The 27,031-nt window shown below is 38.8% G+C and overlaps 1 protein-coding gene across 1 annotated transcript; it reads right to left on the bottom strand.

The window, feature by feature from the left end:
• Positions 1–1,794: 1,794 nt before the first annotated feature.
• Positions 1,795–27,031, bottom strand: lepr (leptin receptor). Its single transcript, XM_063891481.1, is given in 22 exon segments — positions 1,795–3,778; positions 3,935–4,010; positions 4,381–4,474; positions 4,597–4,680; positions 4,774–4,980; positions 7,394–7,444; positions 7,447–7,606; positions 7,681–7,763; positions 8,329–8,482; positions 8,822–8,976; positions 9,579–9,832; positions 11,666–11,765; positions 12,011–12,110; positions 12,256–12,416; positions 13,810–13,951; positions 15,268–15,413; positions 17,213–17,403; positions 18,044–18,173; positions 20,419–20,646; positions 22,020–22,072; positions 24,383–24,440; positions 26,803–27,031. Coding segments are annotated over 21 exon segments (3,483 nt in total). The 5' UTR covers positions 24,397–24,440; positions 26,803–27,031; the 3' UTR covers positions 1,795–2,878.

The following is a 27,031-nucleotide window of genomic DNA, read 5'->3' as shown; positions in this document are numbered from 1 at the left end:
GTGTTTGGTGGAAGCTCCATTCCTCAGTATTGCTAATTTGTCACAGCTGAGAGATCAGTAAAGCGCCAAATAACTTCCACATGTGCAGCATCTTTCCTGCGGGCGGTCTTATTTCAAGACCCCATGTTAAGCTGCTACATTTTTAGACCAGCAGGTACTAAGGTCTGCTGCCTTGGGCCGCTTGTGCTGGAATCATAGATGTCTCTTCTCTCTGGAAGCTAGCTTTTGAATTTGGATCTTTTTGATCATGAGTGGGATGTAATTATGTCTGCATGTTAATTTAAAACACCTGAGTCTGATGGCTTCCAGGTTGGGATCCTTGAAGTGATTATCACCTTACAGCAGACCTTTCAGTGCAGAAAATATAATCCTGAACTCCCACACTGTAACCATACTCTCAATTTCTCTCCTTCTCTGTGGTGATTCCATCTCTATCTCTATTACCGTTTCCAACCATAGCATGGCATCACGCCTCAGTGTTTTCAAACCTCTCTACAGCAAAGCTCTCTGCACCGTTATGTCCTTCTATGGCAAATACAAAATGCCCAGCACAGAGGGCCTTTAAGGATACAGCTCACCTGACTTACTGGGGGGAAAAAAGGAAAAAAAGAGACAGTTTTTTATTCTCCGTAAGTGGTGCTTTTCTGTCTCCTTGTGGCTCTAAAAGGCAAATACAACTGTACAACATATTGAATGATCACAGTTGGATTTGATTCATTTAAATGTGTGTCATTGTGTTTGTTTCACCCAACACTGTAACTACATGAGAATATCCTTCATACGTATAATCTCACATCCAATTGCAGAAGGGTCTACAATGTGTTGGAACTTCTTCAAACCATCTCATGGTTGCTGTTAAGGGACCTCTTCAGTTTTTCAGATAAACAGTTGCCCTCTCTTGATACTTTTGACCTCAAAGCTACTTTTCTAACACTTCACAACATGAAATATATGCATTTAGAGAAATATGTAAACGATGTAAGCGGAAACAAACTGCATCTTTGACAAAGTTTAACTGCTGTGTAAACTGTGGGCAAACATTTCACTTTGAACTTTAGTTAAAGTGACCTCTAGTGGCATTTCAGTGATTTGTACAATGTGTCAGCTAAACCTGCAATCTCCAAATACACAGTAATCCTGTTGAAGAGTCTTTGTGACTTGTTGCAAACATGTGTTTTTATACTATTCTTAAACAGCTACATACATTTGGTGTATGTAACCACCAATATAGAATTTTGTTTTTTCATCTTTATTTCTGATCTTTTTATCACTAAAGTAACATTCAGTATAGTACTGATGCTTTTCTGATGTATTTGCTTCAAGCATCCACAAGGTGGCAGGCTATTAATGCTGTTTAGGAGGGTGGTTTGCACCTTTGATGAATATGCATGCTTTTATTTAAGTATTTTAGTGTTAATATTTTTTCACATATTCAATTCAATGTGTAACAATTTGATTATTATGCACTGGAAGAAAAAGGGCTGAAATCCAATAAAGTGCTTTATAACAAAAACATTTTCAACCCTAACAAGGTGGTCATTCAGTCAAGTCTGTGTCCTGACTGAATGACAGGTTAGGTGTAAAAAACACGCTTTGGTTTTCTTATTTTTGGGAAGTGGTTGAACTGAAAAATGGCCAGTAAAATCCTCCCGCATGTTGCACAAATTACCCAATTACGACACAACCCTGACTACATGCACAAAAAGACCAGTGTTGTCTCTTAAAGCATATGTTTTTGATATGTAACAAATGTTCACTGGTCATGCTGATCACTTTAACACAAACCAAACCAAGTCACAATAAACAATTTATTCCAACCAAATAGACAAAATATCTCAATATACAATAAACATTTCGGCCGACCAATGTTCTCAATAGTTTTATTATATGGTTTCAAAAATACATTCTTTCGTCTTTTTTTTTTTTACACCAGACAACAGGTGTATATGTTAAATGCCAAACACAGACGAAAATAGATATTGCGTTCATCACAAACTTTAACAAAGTCCCAAATACATTACAGCACGAAGTACAAAAAGACATTCTTTGGGTTGTTGGGAAAGTAAGTGCATGCAGATGTTGTTGCGCAAGCTAATTACAAATGCAGCAGATGTTGTGCCTTTAAATCACCCGCAATTACTCACAGACTTCATCTGTAATTATCATGAACCTGCAATGTATTTTCCTTCACAGTCTAATACGATTTGAGGAAACTAAGACTGTGCAGATCACAGTCCTCTTATCTCTCCCGTTCTGCAAATTTATCTATTCTCTTTGAACCTCTTCCATGTTTTAGTTGAAATTAAGCCGAAATAATTCAGCAGAAAATTCAAACACATGTTGTTTTCGACGTGATGGAAAGCAGTGAATGTTACCACACACACCAATCTGCCATCTTTAGTTTTTATGCTAATGTATGTATGTATGCATCAGCTGTGAAAAATGCTGTACGATTTTTTAAGTAGCTTAACACTGTATTTACTCCATTCTTCACCAGTGTTCTGCATGTGCTGCTCTCTGAAAGAACTGTAATACCATAAACTCCAGTGAAAAACCTCCATTTCTGCGCCTGTGCTCCAGCATCGGAGCAGTGTAGCACTGTAAGATCTGGGTTGAAAAACCCATAAAGAAAGAAAGAAATGCCTTTATTAGGCTTGTGCCCTCTCAGCGTCTTTCCACGCAGAAAACAATAGCAGCATTGATTAATATCAATTTGCTATCACTCATCATGAAGGTACTTTTTTACATTTCTTAGCTCCACACCTCACATTATCTGAAGGAATGTGCAAATCTGCTTTAGATAAAGCTGAATGACGCAATCGACATCAAAATGGATTAAATGATGCACATATTTGTTAGAATGTAATCTTTGTGAGTGTCATGGCTGGAGTTTGCTGTCCTGTGGGTGAGCAGCGAGTTGCCTCAAGCATGGAGCAGTCCTGAACTGAGGCTGGTACGTCGGGGAAAAACAATGCGTTGATGCTGACTGCAGCTCGCTCGACTCATCAGGCCCGAGCAAAGGGTGCACTTCCACAGCACAGTCCTCTCTGTTCAAAACTACATTATTAAGCAGCTCAATATTTGTCTCTTCTCGTCTCTGCTCATCTTCCAAACTCTTCTTATCCCCCACTGGAAAGTCCATTCTCGGATAAAACAAGTCCTTATTTCCTCTTACCTCCCCCTCCCCTTCGTCTTCTTGATCTGATGTTTCAGAAAGCTCATCCACAGAGTTGTATGAGCAGGAGCGCCGCGGGGCATCGATGTCTCCAACTTGGCAGTTGTCCAGCTCCCACAGGCCACCAAGGAAAGACTCAGAAATGTCAGAGTTGTTGGCAGAGAAGTTGCCTTCGTCGCTTGAGCTGCTACCGCTACCGTCCTGTTTCAGACCAGAGGGCAGCACAGTGGCGTATGTGACCGAAGACTGAGTAGAGCTGTCATTGCTGCCTGAGGTCTGGTCTGGTAGTAGTAACTCATCTATTCTTGGGCTGAAACCGGTATTCAAATTCAGGGCTAAGGAAGCTCCCCTTAGGAGCACCTCACTTTCATTGGGTAGAGCCAGGTCAACGTCAGTGTCAAACTCCGGACTAAGGGGGATGGAAAATGCCGGGGCTGGGTCTGAAGTAAGGGGCACACAATGGGCTTGGGCTAAAGCTGTATTCATAGCTGAGAGATCTGTCTGGTCCAATATGGCAACTTTAGAAATGTTCTCGGAGGGCAGGAGCAGTGGCCAGGTTGACAGGCCCTCTGGAGGTCTGAAGAGGAGGTCAAAGGTGTCAGCCTAGAACAACATGTGAAAATAGATAGCGTATTAGTTTGGGTATTATTATTAGCTTATTATAAAGTCCTGTAACCAGTATTTAATTTCCTAATTGCACATTTTTAATGTAAATTAAAAATGAGTTATCATTTAGGAATAAATAGTTGTAGTTTTTACCTTTTTGAAGTCTAGTCCTTTGGCCCAGGAGCACTGGTTTGGGTTTGGCACTTCCTTCCAGACCATCTTTCTCATCCTGGAGAGGATTGCAGCAGATATTTAGAGTATATTCCTCTTTGCTACAGGGTCTTTTTTTTCTCCCCTCGTCCCCCCAACACACATTTCCCTTCAGATAAAAAGGGTAATTACACCCTTGTGACCTGTTAAATGCCAAATTCCTTATTTGTCACGGTCAGTGTTTCTGCTCTATAAATTAAACTGCACCACAGAGACTGCCATCATTCATCATGCATATGTTTTCTACATGTCACTGCATGTATTTCTGTAAGATACATTTGGCTGTTACCCCCAACCTTAATAATAATTGTTTAGTGAACATTATGATTTCGGTTGAATCCTTGTAAATGCTATTTGGATATTTATTACATGGAACAGGAGGCTCTTACTGGTTCTGGGAGAGGATCAGTGTGACCAACAGGACGAAGGAGAGGAAGGAGATGATCATGAGCATCATGTAGGCAGCAAGGTCTGCTCTGGTGGCTGCAAAAGTTGGGAAAAAAAATCACATCAGAGCTATACTTAATTAAACAGTGGAAAAGCTGGAATCCTGTCATCCTTGAATGCTTTAATTTTGGATAAACAGCCAGAAATGGACAGCCTACCTTTAGCGTACATCGGCTCGCCTTCTCCATCAGCAAACACAGGGTACAATTGGAAGCCAGAGTCCTCAGAGCCTAAAAAATTACCTGAAACGATACATTGAAATCATGTTGGGAGTTTTCATACTCCCTCTTACCTCCAAATAATACAAATAATGAACATTGAAGTGGTTATGTTACCTATTAAGTAGATGGGACGCTCGGTGTAGGGCAGTCTGGCCCATGTGTCACTGCTCCGGCCCCTGTGGGGATCATAGCCCTGCTGCCTCTGTAGAGACCACTGCACCACCATGTACATAGGCACCAAGGTGTTGTCCGACAGACTCCAAGACAGAGACACACAGGTGCTGTTGATAACCAACACACTGAACGAACGCACACAGCGGCCTGCAGAGCAGAGAGGGAAAAGTGGGTTTTCTGTTATTGTGCTTCATACCAAGTCTTCATACCATTGCATAACTTAAGGAAATCAAAAAATAAATGTACCCTCCATGTATCTTTATCTCTGCTATAGAGAACCAAAACACCATTCTGAGAAAGAAATATCTACTCAATCTGTGTTTTGAGGAGGGATTTGGAGAGAACTGCACGCCCATTCTCCAGCAGCGTGACGGGAAGTATCCAGATTCATGTGTCTTCAGTTTCTCTTCCTTTTGTGTAATGTCAACAAATAGTAGACTGAAAGATTAGTGGATCGACATTAACGTTTTTGCAGACTAAGTTATTTATTAATGCAAAAAAATGGCAGAACATCTTGTGTCCACACTTTTTGATCCGGAGACTCACCATTTGTAGTTGTGTTTGTATTTATCACCTAAAAAAAAATCACTTTGTTTTGATGTTCACCAACTTCTGAGAGAAAATATCTGACCCTACAACTTATTGCACAGAGGGTTATTTTTATCAGAAAATAGCTGCCTTCTGCAGCTCAACACATTCATGACAGGAGTATTGAGAGGGAATAAAAACATTGGGCTTAAAGACGCTAAAAGTCTCAGAAGGGTTGGATGTCAATAAATTACGACCTACCACTTGCTGGATTTTATTATTCATTAAAAAGTATGTATCAGAGCCACTTTAGGTACGTAGCTTTTCTATATACAGATTAGTGTCAAACCAAAAATCTGCATAAACGAGGAGAGATACAGATGGCTAAAGAGAAGAGCTCATTAATTAGTTTGCTAATTACGATGGGAATCATTACCTACCATACAAATATTATCTGAATACTTGTGGGAAAATGTCTTATAAACAACTTTCTTTGCAGTAGTATTATAATGAAAACCTACAAATGTCACACAGACATCCCTGTGTCTAACAAAAAGAACTGTCATCTAAAAAGTATCTCTGTTGGTGTGCTGCTAACAATGTTTACCACACTACAGCTAATGGCAGCAAGGGCTCAATCAGAGCTTTCAGAGGCTCTCCAGAGACAAGTGCAATGTCCTAATGGACGGCCTTTTTGTGTCCCCAGGCTTTGACGTAGATGTTCTCATGTCACATATTATAATGTCATGGTCATAGTGGAACATTCTCTGACCAACAGCTCAGAGGAAGGATATTTTTTCTCAGGTAAACATTCTCAAAAATCGTAGCCACAGCGATGTTTTTCAAGAAATATATTTAGCAAAGAACAAGGTTTAGTTAGGTTCACTTTTTTAGTGTTGCTATCGTTCATATAGTCTGTACAAAAACACAATACTGGAGGTCACCTTGTTTTTTCCTTTCCAGCAGGCTACTTGTGCACTTTTGTCTGTCATCGAACCACCGACCTTTATTCGGATCGACCTCAGCCTTAGTTTTTTAGAGTCTTACTATTTTTTCACAATGCAATAAAATGGCCAAACCTTTTGATCTCAGCTGCAGTTTTCATATCTTTACTGGAACATAGGAGCATGTTGCAGAATAAAAAATAAACTCTCTTTTTTTTCATCTGGCTGCTTGAATCCTCATGTGTGAGTCTCTTTGAACTCTTTTACACAGTTACATATATACAATATTTATGTTACGGTTAAGCTTTAGTTTAGCTTTTAAGATAAAAACTTGATTATGATCCTTTCGAAAGCTCACTCTTCTGTTTTGATTTGTAATTTAGCTTTTATTGTCTGTTACACTTGTTATTGCTTCCCAGTTTTTCCAGGCTATTTTTGTTTTCCTGCATGAAAAAAGGTTATGTTAGAATAAAAAGCTAGTGTGTAATCTAAGATTTCATCTTATTATTTATATGACAAGTACAAAGTAATCTAGTCAATAAAATGTTGATTTAAAAGGAACATACAACCCCGGAGACAATCCACATTTTTCTTAAGTCTTTATCTCTACATGTATGGCAGCCATTCCAGTGGCTGTTGAATTCTGACACAGAGAAAAAAATGTCAGTAGTTTATAGAATACAATAAAAAAAAAAAAATAAAAAAAAAACCTTTTAAAAAACAAATAAAACAAGAGAAAATGATAATGCTGAAGTGGTCTCTTAATTGTTTCCGCGGCTGTATAAACCAAAAAAATATCAACATGATTTCTTGAAATTCATTCCAAAAGTGAAAAGAGAGATGTTTTGAATACTCACGTTTGCAAAGTTAGAACAAAACTAATTATGGCCTTTTTGCCTGATAATGATGATTAACAAAATGATTTTGCATTTGATTTGCACATTTTGAAAAGTCTATCCTAATGGTAGAATATACAGTAGTTAGGGTATGTGTGAATGAGAAAATATGATTAATAACTTATCTTAACAGGTCAGAAGAAATATAAATACAAAATATTTTTCGCAATATGAAAATCCCACTTTACTCACGTTTGGGCTGTTTCTCCAGTGTCATGTTGATGTTGTTAGCGAGCTCCCCAGATTATTGTAGGCCTCCACGGTCACTGTTTGGGGAACTCGGTTCCACTTGAAGCTGTAGGAGGAGGCCACATCGATCTGCTTCCTCCTCACAGAGCCACTCAACAGCTGGTACTGGACTATAAATCCATCCACACAGTAAGAGTGCCCAGATATTTGGAGATGCTGCACAAAAAAAAAAAAGTGTTATTAGATTGAGATGTGTTACAAGCCTGGACATATTTGTTTTAGATTCTTACTTCAAATAGTAGAGTGACATTAGTCTGGTTTCTGTGTGGATCATCTTTAAGGACTCTCCAGAAATCAGGGCCATGCTCAGGAGCTAAGGGGCAGACCAACAATACGTCAGAGGGTGGCTTTCACCATTGTGTAAGTGGTATAGTTTAATTCTTAATCTCGTACAATACACACAATCTTTACATTTATACTCAAGAGTAGTGACACTAAAGTAAAGCCACTAAGATAAACCACAACCAACACCGCCTCGAAGCTTGTCTGATATATACAATGGCTCTATAAAATAATTGAATTGCTTGCATAATTGAGAAAATAAATAAACTGAGGCAACTACTCTTCTGAATTACAAATAAAGTAGGATGGATCGCTCTGCATCCAAGTCACATCTTCCAAAACAGAAATGGTTAAAAACTAAAAGTTATACAAATGTTGTATTACTTTCTTTATAGACTGTAATGAAATGCATGAAACCATTGCTGAATAAAAAAATGTTCTCTGTATAAAACTACACAGTGGTATTGGAAAAAGACCCTTTGAAGCACAGTAACAAAATGATGTCTGTCTAAAAAAGAATATAGGTTCATATAAAGCAATGTGTATCATGCGAGTCATTTTCAAATCAGGATGAAAGCAAAGGTGCCAAACTGTACCTCTGCTGTTCTGGGGAGTGGAGTAGACTGAATCGCTCCAATCGCTCCAGTAGCCGATGCCATTGGTGTGCATGCAGCGTACTTGTACCACATACACCCGGCACATGTCCGACACTACAGCCTCCGCCGATGTCTCCCGCACAGGACTCTGGACCTGCAGGCATGACATTTTACACAGTTGTTATGTGGTCCTTTTATTGAAATGAAATTTTAAAAAATGCTCATCTGTGGAGTACACATCTATTTCCTCCATCAATGTACTTTGCTTGAAAGAGACATTTGTTTCATAATTTTTCTCATAATTTGATATCATGTCTCCAATTTCCAAGAGAGGACAGGAATAAAGACCTAGTTTACATCATGTCAAAATGACCCATTGAGTTCCTGGCAAAAGAGTCCCAGATAGGGGTTACTTCTAGTTCTTGTGAGAAAAACATTTTGGAAAGATAATTAGATGTCTGAGGTTAGTAAACAGACCAAAAGACCAGCTTACCTTCCACTCTGGCTGTGGTCTGACAGCGGATGGCAAGTGGTACTGAAACTGACACTGGACCCCTTCGAAAGGCAGAGAGGGAGGCTTCCATGTGACTATCAGGACCCCACTGCTCTGGCTCACTGCCTTCACATTTGTGGGGGTGTGGGGTTTCACTGCAGGGGTCATGGCATATAAAAGTGAGTGAGTCTCTTACAGCTGCAGAACATGTGAAAAACATGATCGACAAATATTTATTTCTACAGTCTTATCTAATGCTGTTAATCATTTTTTAGATCTGTGACTAGTAAGCGCTACTACAACAGTTGTATGTTTGTTCTCGGCAAACATACAATGGTTTCCTTTATGAATATGTAATGTGGCAATATTTTTCTCTACAGTTCATTTTTGCCAAAACATTTATTTTATAGTATATCCAAAAATAACAAGAGAACATTAATAATCTTTAGATATTTCCACACACTTTTTGAATTTAAAATATTGTGTTATATCATAACTTCCATGGCAAGAGGAAAGTCATGTTTGATGGACAAGAAAGATGCCCTGTTTTTATTTTAGTCAAAGACTCAAGCAATTTCTCAAAACTTTGCATGTCATTAATACGATATCAATGCATGCTTAATGAAAAAAAATGAAATGTTGAGGTGGGAAGAGTGCCTTTTTATCTTAAAACATTTTCAAACCAACTAAATCCACCTTTTTTCTTTACTCTTCTCATTCATTTCGATATGTACTCAGACAAATCAATGTCGCTCACCATGATCTGTGGGCGTGAGGTAGATGGGTTTAGATCTAACGGGCCCTAGCTGGGACGGCTCCTCCAGCCACAGCTTGTAGCAGCTCATCCTCAGAGGCTGGATGGTGCACATTTTCTTCCTGGGTTGAATCACCAGTGGGGTCCATGTAAAATACGAAGGGAAGTCAACTTGCACGCAAGCAGGCTCTGTCTTCCCCACTTTCTCCCCTCTTTGTTCCTTCTTCTCCATCACATCACACGACAGGTCAGCCCACCTGAAGAAAACACACTCTGATCATTACAGCTCAAAAGACAATGATACAGTATCAGGCCCAGATTAATGGATAGTTCAAGTTTCAAATAGTAATTTTTGTAGCTTTTCACATCATTTTAATTGAATCAGAATCAGAAATGCTGCATTAGTGCTACAGTGTAGAAGTTTACAGTGTTACAGCAAAAGTTGAATAGCAGGTAAAAAAAGACACATTAAATAGTTAAAAAGTAAAGCAAACATTAGTAATAAAGTAGAAGAAGTCATTTCAGTAAACATATGTGACAGATGGCATTGAAGTATTATGACCTTTAAAGAATATAAATTGGGACATTTATATAAATCTATCTACCGTAATTTTCGGACTATACGCCGCTACTTTTTGCACAAGCTTTGAACCCTGCGGCTTATAGTCCAGTGTGGCTTTTCTATGGATTTTTCATGATTTTTGTGATATCGTAAGAGGTTTTGTTTTGGTTTGTTCCGCTGTTGTACGGCACTACTTTGTCTGGCGGAAGGGCATGTGATCAGACACACAGTCACGGGGGAAAAGAGTGGTATGTTGGTCACATGTCCGTCCGCCAGGCAAAGTAGTGCCGTACGAATTAGCGCGAAAAAGAGACTAGATTAGCAAGAGCAAGACGAGTATTACAGGAGCAAAGGAAGCTTTCATCCACAAACAAAAAAAAAGCCGTGTTACTGCACCTTAGCCCAAAAAGTAGGCCGATTATATTTTTCTGGTGTGCTGTAGGTTATTGTTATACAGTACATTTGTTACTCGTTTGAACAGCTTGTTTTTCAAAATGTTAATAAAAGGGATGTGTTCCCAAACAGCCATCTCTTTCCTGACAATCCCCTTTGTGCATATTCTCTTACATATGGTAATTAAACATTAAAACACCTGCGGCTTTTAGTCCGGTGCGGCTAATGTATGAACAAAACAGGATTTCCCCCTAATTTTAGCTTGTGCGGCTAATATTCAGGTGCGCCTCGTAGTCCGGAAAATACGGTACATTAAATATGATGTAGAAGATGCTCATCATAGTCATCAAAGAAGTTGCCATGATTTCAGAGAAAGGCGTCTTTTGCTGGATTCAAATCAAAGGAGCTACGAGTGAGTAGATGTTCAGGCAAGAGAACAGTTGAGCCAGGTTATCAAAACATGGAGGGAAACTGAAACTGAACGCACCTGAAATATCAGCATAATGCTTATTTGCGTGCAAAACTGGTTGCAGGCACAACTAATTTTTTTAACCAAATAAACGTGTGAATTGGTTTAAAACCTGTTTAATGTCCGACTGCTCATGTTTCGTGCCCCTTCTTCTTCTTTTACATGCATTTTCAGCGATATTGCTGCATGTAACAATTAAACTTGCAGTCAAACACAAGATTAATGACTATAAATGTGCAAATAGCACATCACATGGACTTATTTTTCTCAGTTCAAAATAATGACATCCAAATGGAATGAGGTATTTTTTCAATCTCTATTTAGGAGATTGAAAGGAAAAGGAGTATAAAACATGTTGCACAAGAGAGTTATGAAACACAGAATCCATTATTCTGTCAGTCCTTGTGTTTGTTCAAAGTGTACAGGCCTTGTGTTTCTGTAAGGTCAGAAGCCGTACTGCTATTGACTTATTGTTTACTGATGAAATGAACTTCCCGATATCCTTTGACACATATTTTAGGGCTGTGTTTACTCAATGTGCTGCCCAGGACATTTTGTACAGGAACTAGTGGGTTTCCACAGACTTCAGATGTTTCATTAACAATGCCATAGCTTAAGCAAAAATCCATCGGAACAGTAACTGTAAAATGTAAATTGCCTGCTTACTTGTATCTGAATTCAGGATTAGTCATCTGCATGTTCGTCCAGTTGCAGTCCATAGCATCGATGTCACCACTGGTTTCACAGTTTATTTCGAGGTATGCTCCTAGGACACACACACAGATAAATACACAGATATTAAACACAATAACGTACTTCACCTGAAGTAGCCTCTGAGTACTGGGGTTATTTCGGTTCACATAGTTGTGCTTTGGCATGTCACTGCTCTCTTTTGTGTCTTTGTCCTCTGCAGGACATCCAGGAACTTCAGTCAGAGGGGACATTTTGATGTCCGACTTTGACGACAGGAAACGCTCATCCATGTCTGATACTGTAAGTATGTAGACCTACCTTCTACATAGATCTGGCTAGATGGCAGGCCCCAGTTCTGAGTGCAACGCAGCAGGTCATACATCGCAGTCTCTGAAGGTAGAACTGTGATTTCGCTCACCTGGTTTGGGAATGGAAATGACAACAATAATAGTTATTTACATTGACTTTACTCCCCTTAGAATAAACAGGGAACTCATCAAAGCCATAGTTGGAAATGTTCCCAGAAACACACAAAACCTGGAAGGAAAATATTTGTTCCTTACCCATTGGTTGAGCGGATGGAACTGACTAACATTAAGCTTGTGCACGAAGTTGAGCATCCACATGGCCGTGCTGGCATTGCTGCTGTGGTCGTTGAAAACACAATGCACCGTAACGTTTTCCCCAGGTCGTGCGACAACTTTCTGAGGGATGTAGGTTACTTCTGCACACAGACAAAAACATCACGATATTGTTTGATTTTATTTTTACTTTTTGTGATTGAAAGTATCACTTATGAAATTTTCTTTTATATAAATGTGATTGAAATCTCAACGTTCGCACCTGCAAGGAATGAAGACAAAAAGCCAAATGGATGTCAAAAGTAATAAAGAAGAGGAAAAACAATTGCCTGACTCATTATTTCTCAATATGTTTTTCTACAACAAACAGGAGTTGTCCTCTAACCATCTCCTCAGATGCAGCCTAAGAAAATATTTGCATGGAGTCAAAAGGAAAAACTGAATAAATGACATGAATGACACATTGCTAACAGATGAGGAGCTCAACAAAACAAAAAAACCTTTTGTGTTTCAGTCAATGTTCGAAAAGCATTTTCACTGCTTTCCTATTCTTTTCAGTTTTTCTCTTGCAGTACATTTTCTGAAACTCATTTCAGTGAAATGACTCAGAGTTTCAAACTTTATACCCGACACACAGACGTGTTTTTGGAACAGGGTCAGGTTTCCTCATATGATACAAAGAGGAGCAACACTCTGTGAACATCAACGCATACACATGCATGTGTACACAAATTTCGGCCACATTTTTAGCATTCACCTTAAAGCAATACTGTGTCATACTGCATGATTTGCAGCTGGTCACAATGTCACCATAGACGTTGACCACACTGGAACGACTTTCTCCTTAGCTAATGAGCTGCCTTCATTTTAATAGTTTACCATTAACATAAATCTTCCTGAGAGATAATGAGGTCATCTACCACAGTCAGGGATGCATGTTGGATCGCAGCAGTTGATCCACTGACAGATTCAAAATGTAAGCTAGCCAAGTTCTTTGCAAAAAAATAAATAAATGTAATCTCACATCCGGATTGAGGGGTCTACACATACCCAGATAACCTCTCAGCTCAGTTCAGCTGCTTCAATTCTGAAACAACATGCAAACTAACAAAGAGCCATCAAAGTGATAAGAGACAAAAATATATTTTTGAAGTAAACATGTTACATTTTAATTGTAAAATTCCTTTAGTTACTTAATATTCATACATGTATAAAGCTGCCTGCATCTTCTCCATAACATTAACAAAACCATCTAAAATATGTAAGAATACATTACATAAATATAATAAGTACTAAAATGAAAGTACCAACACAGTCAGCAGGATTCATCCAAAGCACACTACAGTATGAATGTCTGGACAAAATTCCTTCAAACCCCAGGAAGTAATAAACCCCTTTTGATACATGATTTTAAGATAATTTCTCAAGAGCTTTGAAAGAAACAGTGCATCATTGTATTGAGTAACATTAACAGAGAAATCAGCTGCACACATTTTCACTTTGAACCAAATCCAGCAGTAAAGAAATGGTGCTTACTGTCAAGGTAGATGTGGTGAGGGTCACTCCACTCGCTCCACACTGGAGGATTGCCAAGGCCGGAGGAGCGAACCTGGATGGTGTAGTTCAGTTCGGGCTTCAACTCCAGAGACAGCCTAGGCTCTTCTGGCACAGACACCACCTGCAGACAGGGTTAAGTTAAAACAAAAACAAAAACAGCTCTAATAACGCAAAACATTGTTGACCTTTGAGAAAAACTAAGACAAAATAAAAATAAAAAAGGTACATTTATTTGTTTTGGAACTATAATATATTACCTTCTCCCAACATTGAACCACAGAAATTGAACCTTCCCTTTAGTTTTGCACATGCAGTCTAGTCTTGTAGACAAGAAAGCGTTTTTATTAAATGTGTCTGTTGATAAAAAGTTGGTTATTAAGCTCAAGTGTAATATTTAAGAAGTGAGCTTGGGATGAAATTGAAGAAGGCCACTTGAATGTGGTGGTGAAAGGTGCACAAGTTGATTCCCAAATCTTAAAATGTAAACATTATGGCCATTCCTACACAGTTCTCAAACCATTAATTGTGTAAGTAGCTATATACATCTCAGCCATTATACCTTACTTTAATTATTACCTACAGCTTCTTGTGGACGGACTTTAACATCCAAACTAAAGTAAAATATACATTAAGAGACAACATATTCTTTATATTTTATATTTGAATCTTAAACAGAAGAACTAGTCTGACTGCTGGATGAATCATAGAGCCTATGATCCACTGCTGAACACTTAGCACAATGTTTAATGCTGACCGCACTCTGTGAGGCAATTAAAACCAACTGCCTGTGGGCACCTCGCTCTACATAAACATTATGTCTTGTTAGTGAAAATGTTCCCTGCATGAAAGCACTACTGTTTCAGTGAAGGGAGAATTCAGTATGTGTATGTATGACTCACTCAAGGTTAAAACTAACTTGTGAAAGTTTCTCTATAACAACCTTACCAATAAACTATGAGTTCTGAAGCATATCTTGCATACTTTGCTAATTCCTCCAAATAAATTATTTTTGAAACCAAATGAAAGCATGTAGCTGATCACTGAGGAAGCTGTGTTTAGTTAAATATTGGCATTTTGGTACCACGTCCAATCAGACAACCTTTAAATGTATAATTCGTAACTAGTGGATGCAGAGGTTTTATACATCCTATAAAGCCTATAATAAGAACAATTGATGAGTTGATAGGTTGTAAAAATGTTTGATCCTTCACAAAACGAACAAACATTTGTTCATTAACCTCAATGTTCTTATTAATAGCTATAAAGTGATTTGGAAAAACCTAAAAATGCAAAAAATAAATACAGTTTACGAATCCTTAGTGAAAGATGCCTTAGTATTAAGAGCTACCAATGTTTTTAGATCAAATGTCTCTCTGTGGGTGCAGAGGCAGACTCTTGCAAGTTATCACTTCATATTGTATCAAAGCTTAATGTTACCTGCCAGGCCGGGTGAGTTTTAGAAGATTGCCGGACTTCGTATCTCAGCTGACCGGTATCAGAGTCAGGCGGGTCGTCCCACTGCAGAATCAGTTCTGGCTTAATGGTCTGGTTATGTGAAAGGTTGACTGGAGGATTTGGTTTCACTGCAGAAAAATAACTGATTTTCTCAGAAACCGAGGAACATGTAGTAGGATCACAGTTTACTTCTAATCATAATGACCTGTAAATCCTATGAATTATTCAAACTGTATCTAAAATAGAAGGATTTTCAACATATTGATCGTAAAATTACAATATCGAAGGGTTGCATGTGTAGGGGATTTAAAGATAAGTCCTGCAGCCTTTAAGGTCACTTACTACACATGTAGTTATGAACCACAATATAAAATCTTCATCGAAGGCGACCTTTGCTGTGATTACATAAAGACAAATCTTCACTTCTTGTCCTTATGCCAGGATTATCAGAATAAATTAAATGAATCCATCTCACAGGTTAATAAAATATATTGACTCAAAATAAACACTTTGCCTTTCCAGTCTTTCATCGTGCATACATGAAAATGAACACTTAAATGTCAGTCAATAATGATTGGATTTTGGATCAGAAAAAACAGTTTGATGTTTTTTTATATTCAATCATTTATTCTTGGCAGTATATCAAGCTTAATATTAAGACTTATTGATCATTTCAGGAGTAGATTAGAGGCCTGAACTTGTGTCTGCTGTCACCATTTTTTGTATTTCTTTGGACCGATTGGGACGAAAACTAGCTGCCCTTCGGTAAAAAGTCCAAGCCCCTTCAGACTGAACCACTACCGCCCAAAGAGCTCTCTGCATTTGACCCATCCTATTTTTTGGAACAGTGGGCTGCCATTATGTACAGCTCCCGAGGGGCAGTGTAGGGGACGGTGCCTTACTCAGGGACACCTCAGTAGCACTTGTTCTTTCCAGGACTTGACCTGGTGACCTTCCAGTTCCCAAGCCAAGGCCCTATGGACTTTGCCACCACCGCCCTCAAGGGTCCCAATTGTATACTAGTTTTTTTGGTCTTATATTGCTGCATGTTTTTAAATTTAAATAACCCCCACAACATTTGTTGACGTCACCTCGGGCCTTTGGGCTGATTAAATGATCATGCAAGTGTCCAACGCAGCATTGCAGCAGCACAGTTTTAACAAATAATTTCAGCTTTTCTCAGGACCACTTTCTAATAAGGCATACTTTGAATATAATTTGTGATTTGTTACCAAATATTGAGTATTACTATTCTCATTTTTTGTTTGTTTCTAAATTCCTAATAAATAAATAATGCTCACACATGTTTAACAGTGAATAATTAGTTTAATGTTGCCAGATTGTCTACTTGGCAATGCCGTAATTTAGAATTTGCCTATGAACTCCGATTATAAAATACACAGAAAAAACTGAAACGTTGACTTTAATTAAATGTATTACTGTATGACAACAGATTTGACATAATTGTATTAAATTAGTTGAAGGCAATAATATTAAGTTCAAATAAAAAAGATTAGGTTCAAGTTTATATTATTGCTTTCAACTAACCTAATACAGTTATGTGTAATCTATAGACATTTAATTAAATTCAAGGTTTCAGTTTTTTCATTGTATGCCGTACTAGAAAGCAAACCCTTTCTGTGAATTACTAGTGTTCAGTTTTACATTGTATTAGGTGCAAAAGCACTTGTTTCGTACATAACAATGCACCACCTGCAGCACAGATATAACTCTAGCTAAGGCAGAGCAGAAGTTTTCCAATTAAGGTAAAAAACAAAGATAACACATCACTGCTTAGAGATGCATTACATTAAAAGCTGCCAGGCATAAAGTTCATAGAGAAAACAAATGTAGAATGCCTCCACCACAACAGATTCGTCAAACTTCCTACTGATATAATACAAAGAAGGAAGAAAATCCCTCTTACCAGGTCGGGGAGGAATTCTGAGAAGAACTGACGGAGCGATGGCCTTGGAAAGGCTGGAGGTTACCACAGTGACAAAGCTTGTCGTAGTGTCAAGAACAACCGAGCACATAACTGAAACCTCCACCTGGCAGATCACAGGATTATCATACTGTGTATTTCCATCCTTCACCTCTTTGTCCTCTTTCTTTAACCTGAGAAAAGTAAAGATACTTCAAATCACTGTATCATTTCTTATTTACATTGAAAGCAAGTCTTTGAACCTTTACTGTATATACACAATAGGTGTGGTATTTCATGTACGAATGAAGGTAGTGTGACATGATTGGAAGCTCAAGGTAATAGGCGGACCTTGAGGTGAAGCCAGTTTTTCAAATGTTGTTTTCCCTTAGCGCAAACTGAATATTGTTCAACATGTAAAAGCTGAAAAATGTGTGGATTATCAAAACAGTGTGAGATCAGGGGTGAATTGTTCTGGTTATCTCCGCAACAAAAAGAGCCTGGAGCCTGTGTTATATCATGCAGTTCCCCCCGCTGCTGATCAAAACAAACACAGCTTACTTAAGCCCCCGACTGAGCAATAGGGAAAGGTTCACATTAGCCACACACACACACACACACACACACACACACACACACACACACACACACACACACACACACACACACACACACACACACACACACACACACACACACACACACACACACACACACACACACACACACACACACACACACACACACACACACACACACACACACACACACACACACACACACACACGAAGACAACAGAAGAAGAAAAATAAAATGGTGAAGTTTCATACTTACGACACACGCTGTAAGCGAACTGCCATAACACCAGCAGCCGATGTGGTTAATGGTTGGCTGTGTGACTGAAGCTTACATACTAGATTTTCCCAGTGTTCATCAATTTTGCACAGAATGTCCAAACAGGTGCCTGACAAAAACACAGATTTGCATGTTAGGAACACGTTGAGAGATATCTCCACGTGATTTACACTTGTTGACTGTGACCTTCAAATAAGCGCTTCTGAGAAACAGGCTAGCTTTATATTCTGAGATTAGTGAAATATTATAGCTGCAAGCACCATTGCTGAGGAACTGGCTGGAAACTTCATTAAAAATGACCAGTGCATGGGATCTGGGGGGTCTATTGGCTTAATTCAAATAAAGTATTCATACACGTGTTTTGAGCAGTAGGTTCACTTTTTTTATTATCCCAATTTAGCTTTGGAGCTTGATGACATTTCATCATAAGCACTTAATACAAGGTAGACCTGGGGATTATCCCCATTTTTCACAACATTAGTATGGAATAAATTTGAAAATAAATATATCTGATAAAGAAAGTCAAGGTTAAGGTCACCAAAGTTACTAAAAATCCTCCTAAAAGGGGATATGAATGTTTGTACCCACTTTCATGGCAATCTATTCAATAGGTGCTGATACACTGCCCGGCCAAAAAAAAGGTCACAAGCCTGTAGGGGGCAGTGCTGTGATCTGGGGTTGCTGCAGTTAGTTGGTCTGGTCTAGGTTCAGCAACATTTTGTGCCCAAAGAATGAGGTCAGCTGACTACCTGAATATACTGAATGACCAGGTTATTCCATCAATGGATTTTCTCTTCCCTGATGGCACGGGCATGTTCCAAGATGACAATGCCAGGATCCATCGGGCTCAAATTGTGAAAGAGTGGTTCAGGAAGCATGAGACATCATTTTCACACATGGATTGGCCACCACAGAGTCCAGACCTGAACCCGATTGAGAATCTTTGGGATGTGCTGGAAAAGACTTTACGCAGTGGTCCGAATCTCCCGTCATCAATACAAGATTTTGGCGAAAAATTTATGCAAGACAGAAATAAATGTTGTGACATTGCAGAAGCTTGTGGAAACGATGCCACAGCGAATGCGTGCCGTAATCAAAGCTAAAGGTGGTCCAACGAATATTAGAGTGTGTGACCTTTTTTTTGGCCGGGCAGTGTACTTCTGGTCCAAAGTGGTGGACTAAAAGATCATGATGTTTTTTTAGAGACAAGGTAAGCAAAGATATGCTACAACATGTCATGGGTGTGTTTTCAGTAGTATTAAAGTGTAAAGATTACATCAGCAACTCCCTGTTGCAAGACCTTTTTCCTGCAGCTGAGCAGCTATCAAGCATGCAAACTGATATTAGTTGAGCAGTTTAAACTTGTTCAGCAAGCTAAAGCTCAGGAAAGGTTGTGTGTTCATGTTTGTAGGATGAATAAGAAAAAAACGAAGATATTTATGTTATATAAAATAAAGTGGTATACAAAAAATATCTATTGTTTAATCTCAGCCTTCTCGCATTAGTAACCCACAACTATCTTAAAGACATTTTGGTACCTAAACCAACAGAAAATGTAAATAAAATGAATATGACTAACAAAAAAATAGGAATGAGCAAAACGCTTTGGCACCTTCAGGAGCTGTATCATTCTCCTGAATGTCCAAAAGGCCTCATAAAGCAGATAGGAGGCGCAGCGTAGTATGTCTACAACTTCTCTGTTTAATCTCCATTGCTTGGGGATGAATCTTGAATCTGAAAGTGTAATGAGTCCTGCTGAGCTTTCGAGGCATATCTATCAGTGACAAGGGACGGCACCACCCCATTGCTGTATTCTCCCAACAAAATTGAAAGCATATCTCAATGTATAGGAGAATCGTTCCGAGTCTCTGTCGCTCTCTTTAATCTGCTACCTTGATGCATAAAAAGAAGGCTAGTTTAATAATGTCTCTCCTAAATGTCTTTCTGACGACATGCAACACAGACACAGTGTATAAAGCCCTTGATTAAAATGAAGGAAGGGACCACAATGTGCCACACTGCATGTCACACAGCATGTTAGATTCAAACCAGACTCACAGAAAAACAATTATTAGATTAGTCATAGTTTGGTATTTCAGTCACATTGCTAATGGTATCAAGTAGTTGTAAGGAAGCCTGATGTTCATTTGATCAGCCATTGACAATCCTGACTGGCAGAGCTTGCTATTAATTTGTTCATATTTGAAATATAATATATGAAAACACAGATATTGAGTGAGATACATTACTAACTCTTTCAAACGGGTCTTCTTTACCAGGAAAAAGAGCAACTCAAATGATTTTTTTTGCTTTTTTTAAGAAACATTGGATACCAGTGTTGAATGAACTCTTACCTCCAGATGAATCAGGAGGATGTGATCTAGTTGTGGAGCCCCTGAAGCTGCAGAGGGAATGGGGCGGGAGGTTTGATTCAGATTGATTTGTCTCTGGTGTGTGTGTGTTGTCTCCCTCCGCAGTGAGGTGGGCTGAGGGTGAGTCACAGCACAGCTCATCCTGCCAGGGGAGGTCCATGGCATCTTTCTGCAGAGAGGCCCACTCCTCTAGCTCCAAACTCAGGGCACCTGCTCACAGAGAGGCAGGAAAGTTAAGAAATTGTATAATTATTTTCTTACGGATAATTGAGATCATTATTAATGTCATTCGCAGACCACAGTCACACATGGCCAACAACAAGAACAACGTGTATTAAAGATGTGAACTGGGAAAGTCTGTTCTCCGTGTTCTTTTACTGGGACACACCCATCCACACTGTGCCATCTCTAAACCACAATTTCCTGAGACCCCCTTCTCCTTACAAAGAGACTTAACTAAATCAAATATGTGTCCCCTTTAAAACAACAATATAAGGAAACTAAAATTGTTTTCTTGTTTCCAACAAAATATATGTTAACAAATGCCTTGCATGTAAAATAAAATGTTATCTTTTTCCAAAACAATCCTGAAATTGTAGCATAAGTCTCCTTACCAAGGTTTTGTCATTAGTCAAAGATAACTCATTTACTCTACTTTCATTTAAGAACAACTTGTCATTGAGTAAAGGATTGCCAGACTGGCTGGACAAAGAATGGGATGTTGAACGAATAGGACCATCTCAGGACATTTACATTGTTTTCTGTTTCTGAAAAAGTTAACAAATACATGACTTTTTTCTTTTAAATCCTGCATCTCATTTTGTATCGAGGTATCAGCTGCCATCTGTTTCTGTTTTAGTGAATAGAAAAAAAACATGAGAAAAGACCGTTTTAGTGTCCACCTGGGTGGTATTGATTTAGCTCAGGTGCAACACCTAACATACTGTAGGCTTGACAACAGGAGGGATAACATTAATCTACTATTAAAGAGGAATACAGTGCTTTCATTTCGACAGTTATGACCTCATGCGCTCCACATGGGAAATCTGTCGACTCATACAAGTGTCAACACTGGTATGAGGCTGCTGCTGTGGAGATGTTATAGTCTTACACATCGTGACCAGTGCTACCTAAATATAATCAGTGTTGCACTAACATTAAGTATAGACTACAACCAAAATAAAAATAAGCAATGATGTTCCTCTTCTCTATATAACAAGGCCAATCTTTTCATACACATTAATAATATCCAGAATTTCATTCATAATGACATTGTCAGAATGTCTTTGCCAGGACCAAAGCCTCACACTGAGAAATGGCAAGCAAATGCATTTCATTCCATTTAAATCAATATAACCCTTGGCCAAACATCAGTGTTTTTCTATAAACAATGTAATACCGTACAAAGTAAGATCCTTCCAATTAGTATTTCTGAGCTGAATCTCTGAAGGGTGAGCTTTTATGTTTACACCTAACCTGAAAAAGATGTACATAAATATCGTTCTAGAAAAAAGGCTAGAACCAAGTAGAAGAATGCATACAATCTGAACAATCACTAGTGTTGTGATGGAGGTTAAACTCACCATTGGATATCAACAAGATACGCATCAGGACTGTCACCATCATAGACCAAACCCTGTAGAGAGACAAAGTGGGGGTCAATAATGGAGGGATGGGCCGACAGAGGGAAAACACTCGGTATCGCAGTAGTACAAACAGAAAAAACAAACAAAAAACAATGTAGGTGATGATGGAGCAACGAGATACAGTTGATAACAGCATTGAGTGAATCACGCATCAAGGGAAGGAGCAGTTCATGTTGGATTGCTACATGAATATAACACAAGTGTTACTGAGTGTTTCATGTTTTTGGTCATCTTTGTTTTACAAATTTTATCCGGTGCGATTACATAGCTACAGTGTTCTATTCAATGCTCTCTGTGAGGCATTTTCAATTAGCTGGAAATGGAAGGGACTTCTGCAGGTTATCATGTCATGAATTATTAACAATCCATGCTTAATGAAGAAAATAATAAATTACTCTCTCCAAATTTGATGATATTTAAAACAAAACCTGAACCACGGGAAAGCAGTGGGAGTTGTAGCCATACTGTAGATGCCACTGAACAACCCAGTTCCAGGAAACATGGGTTGACAGAGTAAGAACTGGTGTACCAACTTTAGTGCAGACGTTACGTCAGACCTAAAGTGACTGCCAGGAGTGTTGCGACACAAGAACCTGGTCAGTATTTACAACATTTCAGTACAACACCTCCCAGGAGAGCGTAGCTTAAGGCTGGTACATGTTGTTGCTGTGACCATCACATCTGAGTGAAACAAGCTCCTCAACCCTTTCATCAACACATGACTTAGTTGTTGGAAAGAGGTGTCCTGAGCGATCACAGCAATGATAACTGACTCTTCATTTTGTCACAATAAATACACTGGGAGTCACTGTTCCAAAGTAAAGACAGATCTGTGCTGTAGCCCAAAGTTAATAATCGAAATGGACAATCATGAAAATGCCATTAAAAAAGTTTATATGTAATAAACATATATGTAATAAACATCAGCAAGCCTAAGGAGCTGGTGGTGGACTTCAGGCGGAGCACGAAGAGGCCTCCAACCCCTATCAGGGGGGAGGAGGTGGAGGTGGTGAACAGCTACAAGTTCCTGGGAGTGAACTTGAACAATAAACTGGACTGGAGTGACAACATTGATGCTCTCTTCAGGAAGGGGCAAGCTGTTCTTCCTGAGGAGGCTCAGGTCCTTCAACGTGTGCACGTGGCTGCTGCAGACGTTCTACCAGTTTATAGTGGCCAGTGTGCTCTTCTTTGCCGTGGTGTACTGGGGTGGAAACACCAACAAAAGGGATGCTGACAGGCTGAACAAGCTCGTGAGGAAGGCTAGCTCTATAATTGGAGTGAAACTGGACAATCTGGAGGAGGTGGCTGAGGGGAGGATGAGGAGGAAACTGGACAGTATCCTGGATAACCCCTCCCCTCCATGCAGAGCTAGTGAAGATGAGGAGTACGTTCAGCCACAGACTCATCCCACCTCGGCAAAGCACTAAGCGCCTGGGAAACTCCTTCGTTATATTTTTATTTCATGTCTTTGTGTGAATCTGTTCTGTTTTTATTATCTCTATCTGTTGCTGCATAAACGCTTGAATTTCCCCATGGGGATTAATCACGGTACATCTTATCTTATCTTAAACATAAAGTGTTTTGGCAATTTTCCGCTTTCAAATTCCTTACTCACAGATGCCTAAGCATATTTTCACCTATGAAAGCACATTAACTTGTCTGTGCTGTTATCTTTGAAATGAAACCTTACCTCTAATATTATATTAGTCCAATTATTCATTTGTTTCTCTTCAGTCCTCTTTCTTTCCTTAACAACAAAGTATTTTTTTCTGGCTGCAAAGAAAATAAATCCATTTCGACAAATCCACATTGTCACATTGTTATAGATTCCCTCATTTTCCGCTTACCTTTTATAGACATGCTATGGACACAAACTGTTTGAACCACTGCCCTGGCAGGGGGCTGCGATTCATTCTTACCATTAGCTGCTGGCCTGATCAACATGCCCAACGACCACAACTGACACTGACATACTTGCATATTCTCTATACCTAAGCTCATTCTTTGGAGGTTTTTTTTAAGGTTCCTGCACGTCCTTCATTATTACAACAGGTAGTTTATACAGATTTTTGTATTCAAAAACATATTTCCATTTTCTTCTTTTTTAACTTGTGTTTCTTCACTGTAGTAGTTTTTGCTTTTATCTTTTATTTGATCATACTTTGATTATTGTTCTGCACCAAACACCAAGGCTTATTCCTATGTAAACCTACTTTAAAAACCTGTTGGTGCCATTTTTCCGAACTGTATAACACCCACATCGAACACTTTCATCCATCCATCCATTGCAATATACTTACATTGTAGTGGTCATAGAAGGAGCTTGGCCTAGCTTGGCTTTGGCTGGTGTTAATCTCACTGGAAAAGAAAAAGAGAGAGAAGAAAGTGCTGCAAGTTAGTCATTTTTTCTCTGGCAAGACTGTGGAAAAAATACTAAACTGTGGAACAGAATAAAATAAAGGTATAGCAAACAGTACATTTTTAAGTAAGGATTTTTTGGTGGCGTTATTGAAGGCTTTTTAAGACCAATCCTGATGCAGAGTCAGATTTCTCACTGACAGGAGTACCTACCACTCTCTTAAATATATGTATAGCCTAAAGGTTCAGCACGCAGAAACTTTGACTAAAGAGAAATCCGAGGCAAAAGTGGCTGAAAGCGATCAAAAGCTTACTTGGTTAGATGATTAGGAAGAGTTTGTCCACATGTCATCATTAAGTGAAAACAAACCCACCAGGCAAGCAGAACATAGCAGAGAATGTGGTCTGAACGAGGCAGGTAAGACAAGGTAGTGCATAAAAGAGGGAGAAAGGGCTGATAGTTATGCAATGAGGAATCTTGATCAGGTGACTTGGGATGTGGAACATTCAATGCAGAGCAGGTGACGAATTACAGGAGCAGTTAGTGACTGTAAAAATAATGAATGTAAAAAGTAAATGCAAAAAGTCAACATGTTGTCATTCAAACAGCTTAACTGATACTCCACATCATGCGGAAAGACAAATTCTGGCAAATCATCGTTATACATCAGAAACTCTCCTAAAATAACAATATGCTGCAGCATTTCATATTTTTCCAAACTATAATTCTCCTTAGACTTTTTTGACTATAAAAGTGGTCTTCTCATATACAGTATATCTCCTCTAAATAATTCAGTTTTAATTTTGACTGACACCCTTCTCCCTTATATACGTAGCTCTCCACAGCTTTTTGGGGAGCGTTGCGAGAGCAGAAGGGCAACACATTAATAGAGTTTATTCATAGACCTGTACAAGCACAGCGTGCAGGGACCATGCTGCACGTACCAGGAACTGTGTGGTCAGTGAGCATGTCATAAAGTGAATATTTGCATATAAATATATAAATGTGTGATTATACAACCTAATTATTTATTTTTTCAAACCAAAGCAAACTAAATGATTAAATAGTGGGATTCAAAGCAGGTGGAGAGACGGCAGGAAAAATGTTCTCATGTATTTAAACAAGTTTGTTCCAACATAGAGCTTACAGCTGTCATTACTTTCAGGTGTCAAAACAAATCTTTAGCCATTTGAAAGAACAACAAATATATTAGCCTGTAGTAAAACTTTTGACACCATTTTTCATTTGCATGTTATATGGCTGGGTGCCCTTTACATGCACAAACAACTTTTTTCCTCATTAAATTATCATAACTGTATTTGGTCTATTTAAAAAACGTTGCATGGATAAAAATTAAAAAAAACATAGAGAATGTCTATTTTCTTTAAATTCACTGCCTAACAAATGTTGATATTGATGCCAAAAGAATTATACAAAAATCCAACATTTGAAAGAAATCAATCCTTTTCATGGATTTGTAAAACCACCCATGACGGTTTAATCTAATCAGCGATATTAATAGGATAGATGTGACCGTATAAACAGCATCATGCCATGCCATTTCAAAATATTACCCAAGACTCGAGAGGACTAATGAAAATCTCAAATTGAATAGCAAAGTACAATTCAAATAAAGAAGACATTTCCCAAAGACTTTAACATGCACTGTCTTATCATAATAATGAGGTTTAAAGCTTTGAAGAATCAACTGTTGGATTACCAGAATATGTGATGCTGGTGCACAACCACCAAGTTTACTTAGATTTTATAGATATTTGTTGAATGTTTTCACAATATTGCAGCCTTTGTTTTGCTACAGAACGACACTTCAGTTGACATGTGTTCTCAGTAACTTACAAATAAAGCAACACTTCAATACATAACCAGGCTTTAAAGATAAGCATATTGTTTTAATAAGAAAAAAGGTTGGCTGCATTTCTCTTCTCCTGTTTACTAGCCTAAATAGGAAACAATTCGGCAAAGATCAAGACAACAATCTGAGACTATTTTTCAAATGCCTAAAAGGAAGCTCTGCCCTGTTGTTCCATGTCCCCAAGGACCCTCTCACTGTTCTCTAGGTCTGACTCACTCTCTGTTAGTCTCAGGCTGCTAGGCAGTGAAGGCGCGCCAGGGCTTGTCCCCCCAACACAAGCATATCTTTGAAAGACAGAATAGGCAGAAATGAGAGGATAAGAAAACACAAAATACACCATAAGTGAAAAACACTCTGACAGAAGTAGGCGCGTAATTCCCCACCTGTGAGAGACAGCAGGTATGAAAAGTCACTAAAACGGTCGGCATCCCGACCACAAACCAATAAAAGCGTTAAACTGAGAATTAATAAGTAGACTGTGTCCTTACATTTCTCTTCAAAGTTTCTTCTGACTTTGTGCTCGGGTTTTCTTTCGTCCGGTCCCTGAGTTAATCCAGGATAGTTCGAATCATGAGTGAAGAAGACACGTGTGCATCTGTCAGAGTCTGCTGTCCATGTTTGACTCTGAGTTCAACAACAGTGAGGAGGATATCCCCCTCACTCGGTTTCTATCCTCTCAAGCCGCCTGCACTTGCTTCAACGTAAAGCCCACCCGAG

The sequence above is a fragment of the Eleginops maclovinus genome, chromosome 9 (genome assembly GCF_036324505.1).
Source record: "Eleginops maclovinus isolate JMC-PN-2008 ecotype Puerto Natales chromosome 9, JC_Emac_rtc_rv5, whole genome shotgun sequence".
In the NCBI taxonomy this organism is placed as follows: Eukaryota; Metazoa; Chordata; class Actinopteri; order Perciformes; family Eleginopidae; genus Eleginops; species Eleginops maclovinus.
Note: the sequence above shows the minus strand (reverse complement) of the source record. Positions and strands in the feature narration are given on the sequence as shown.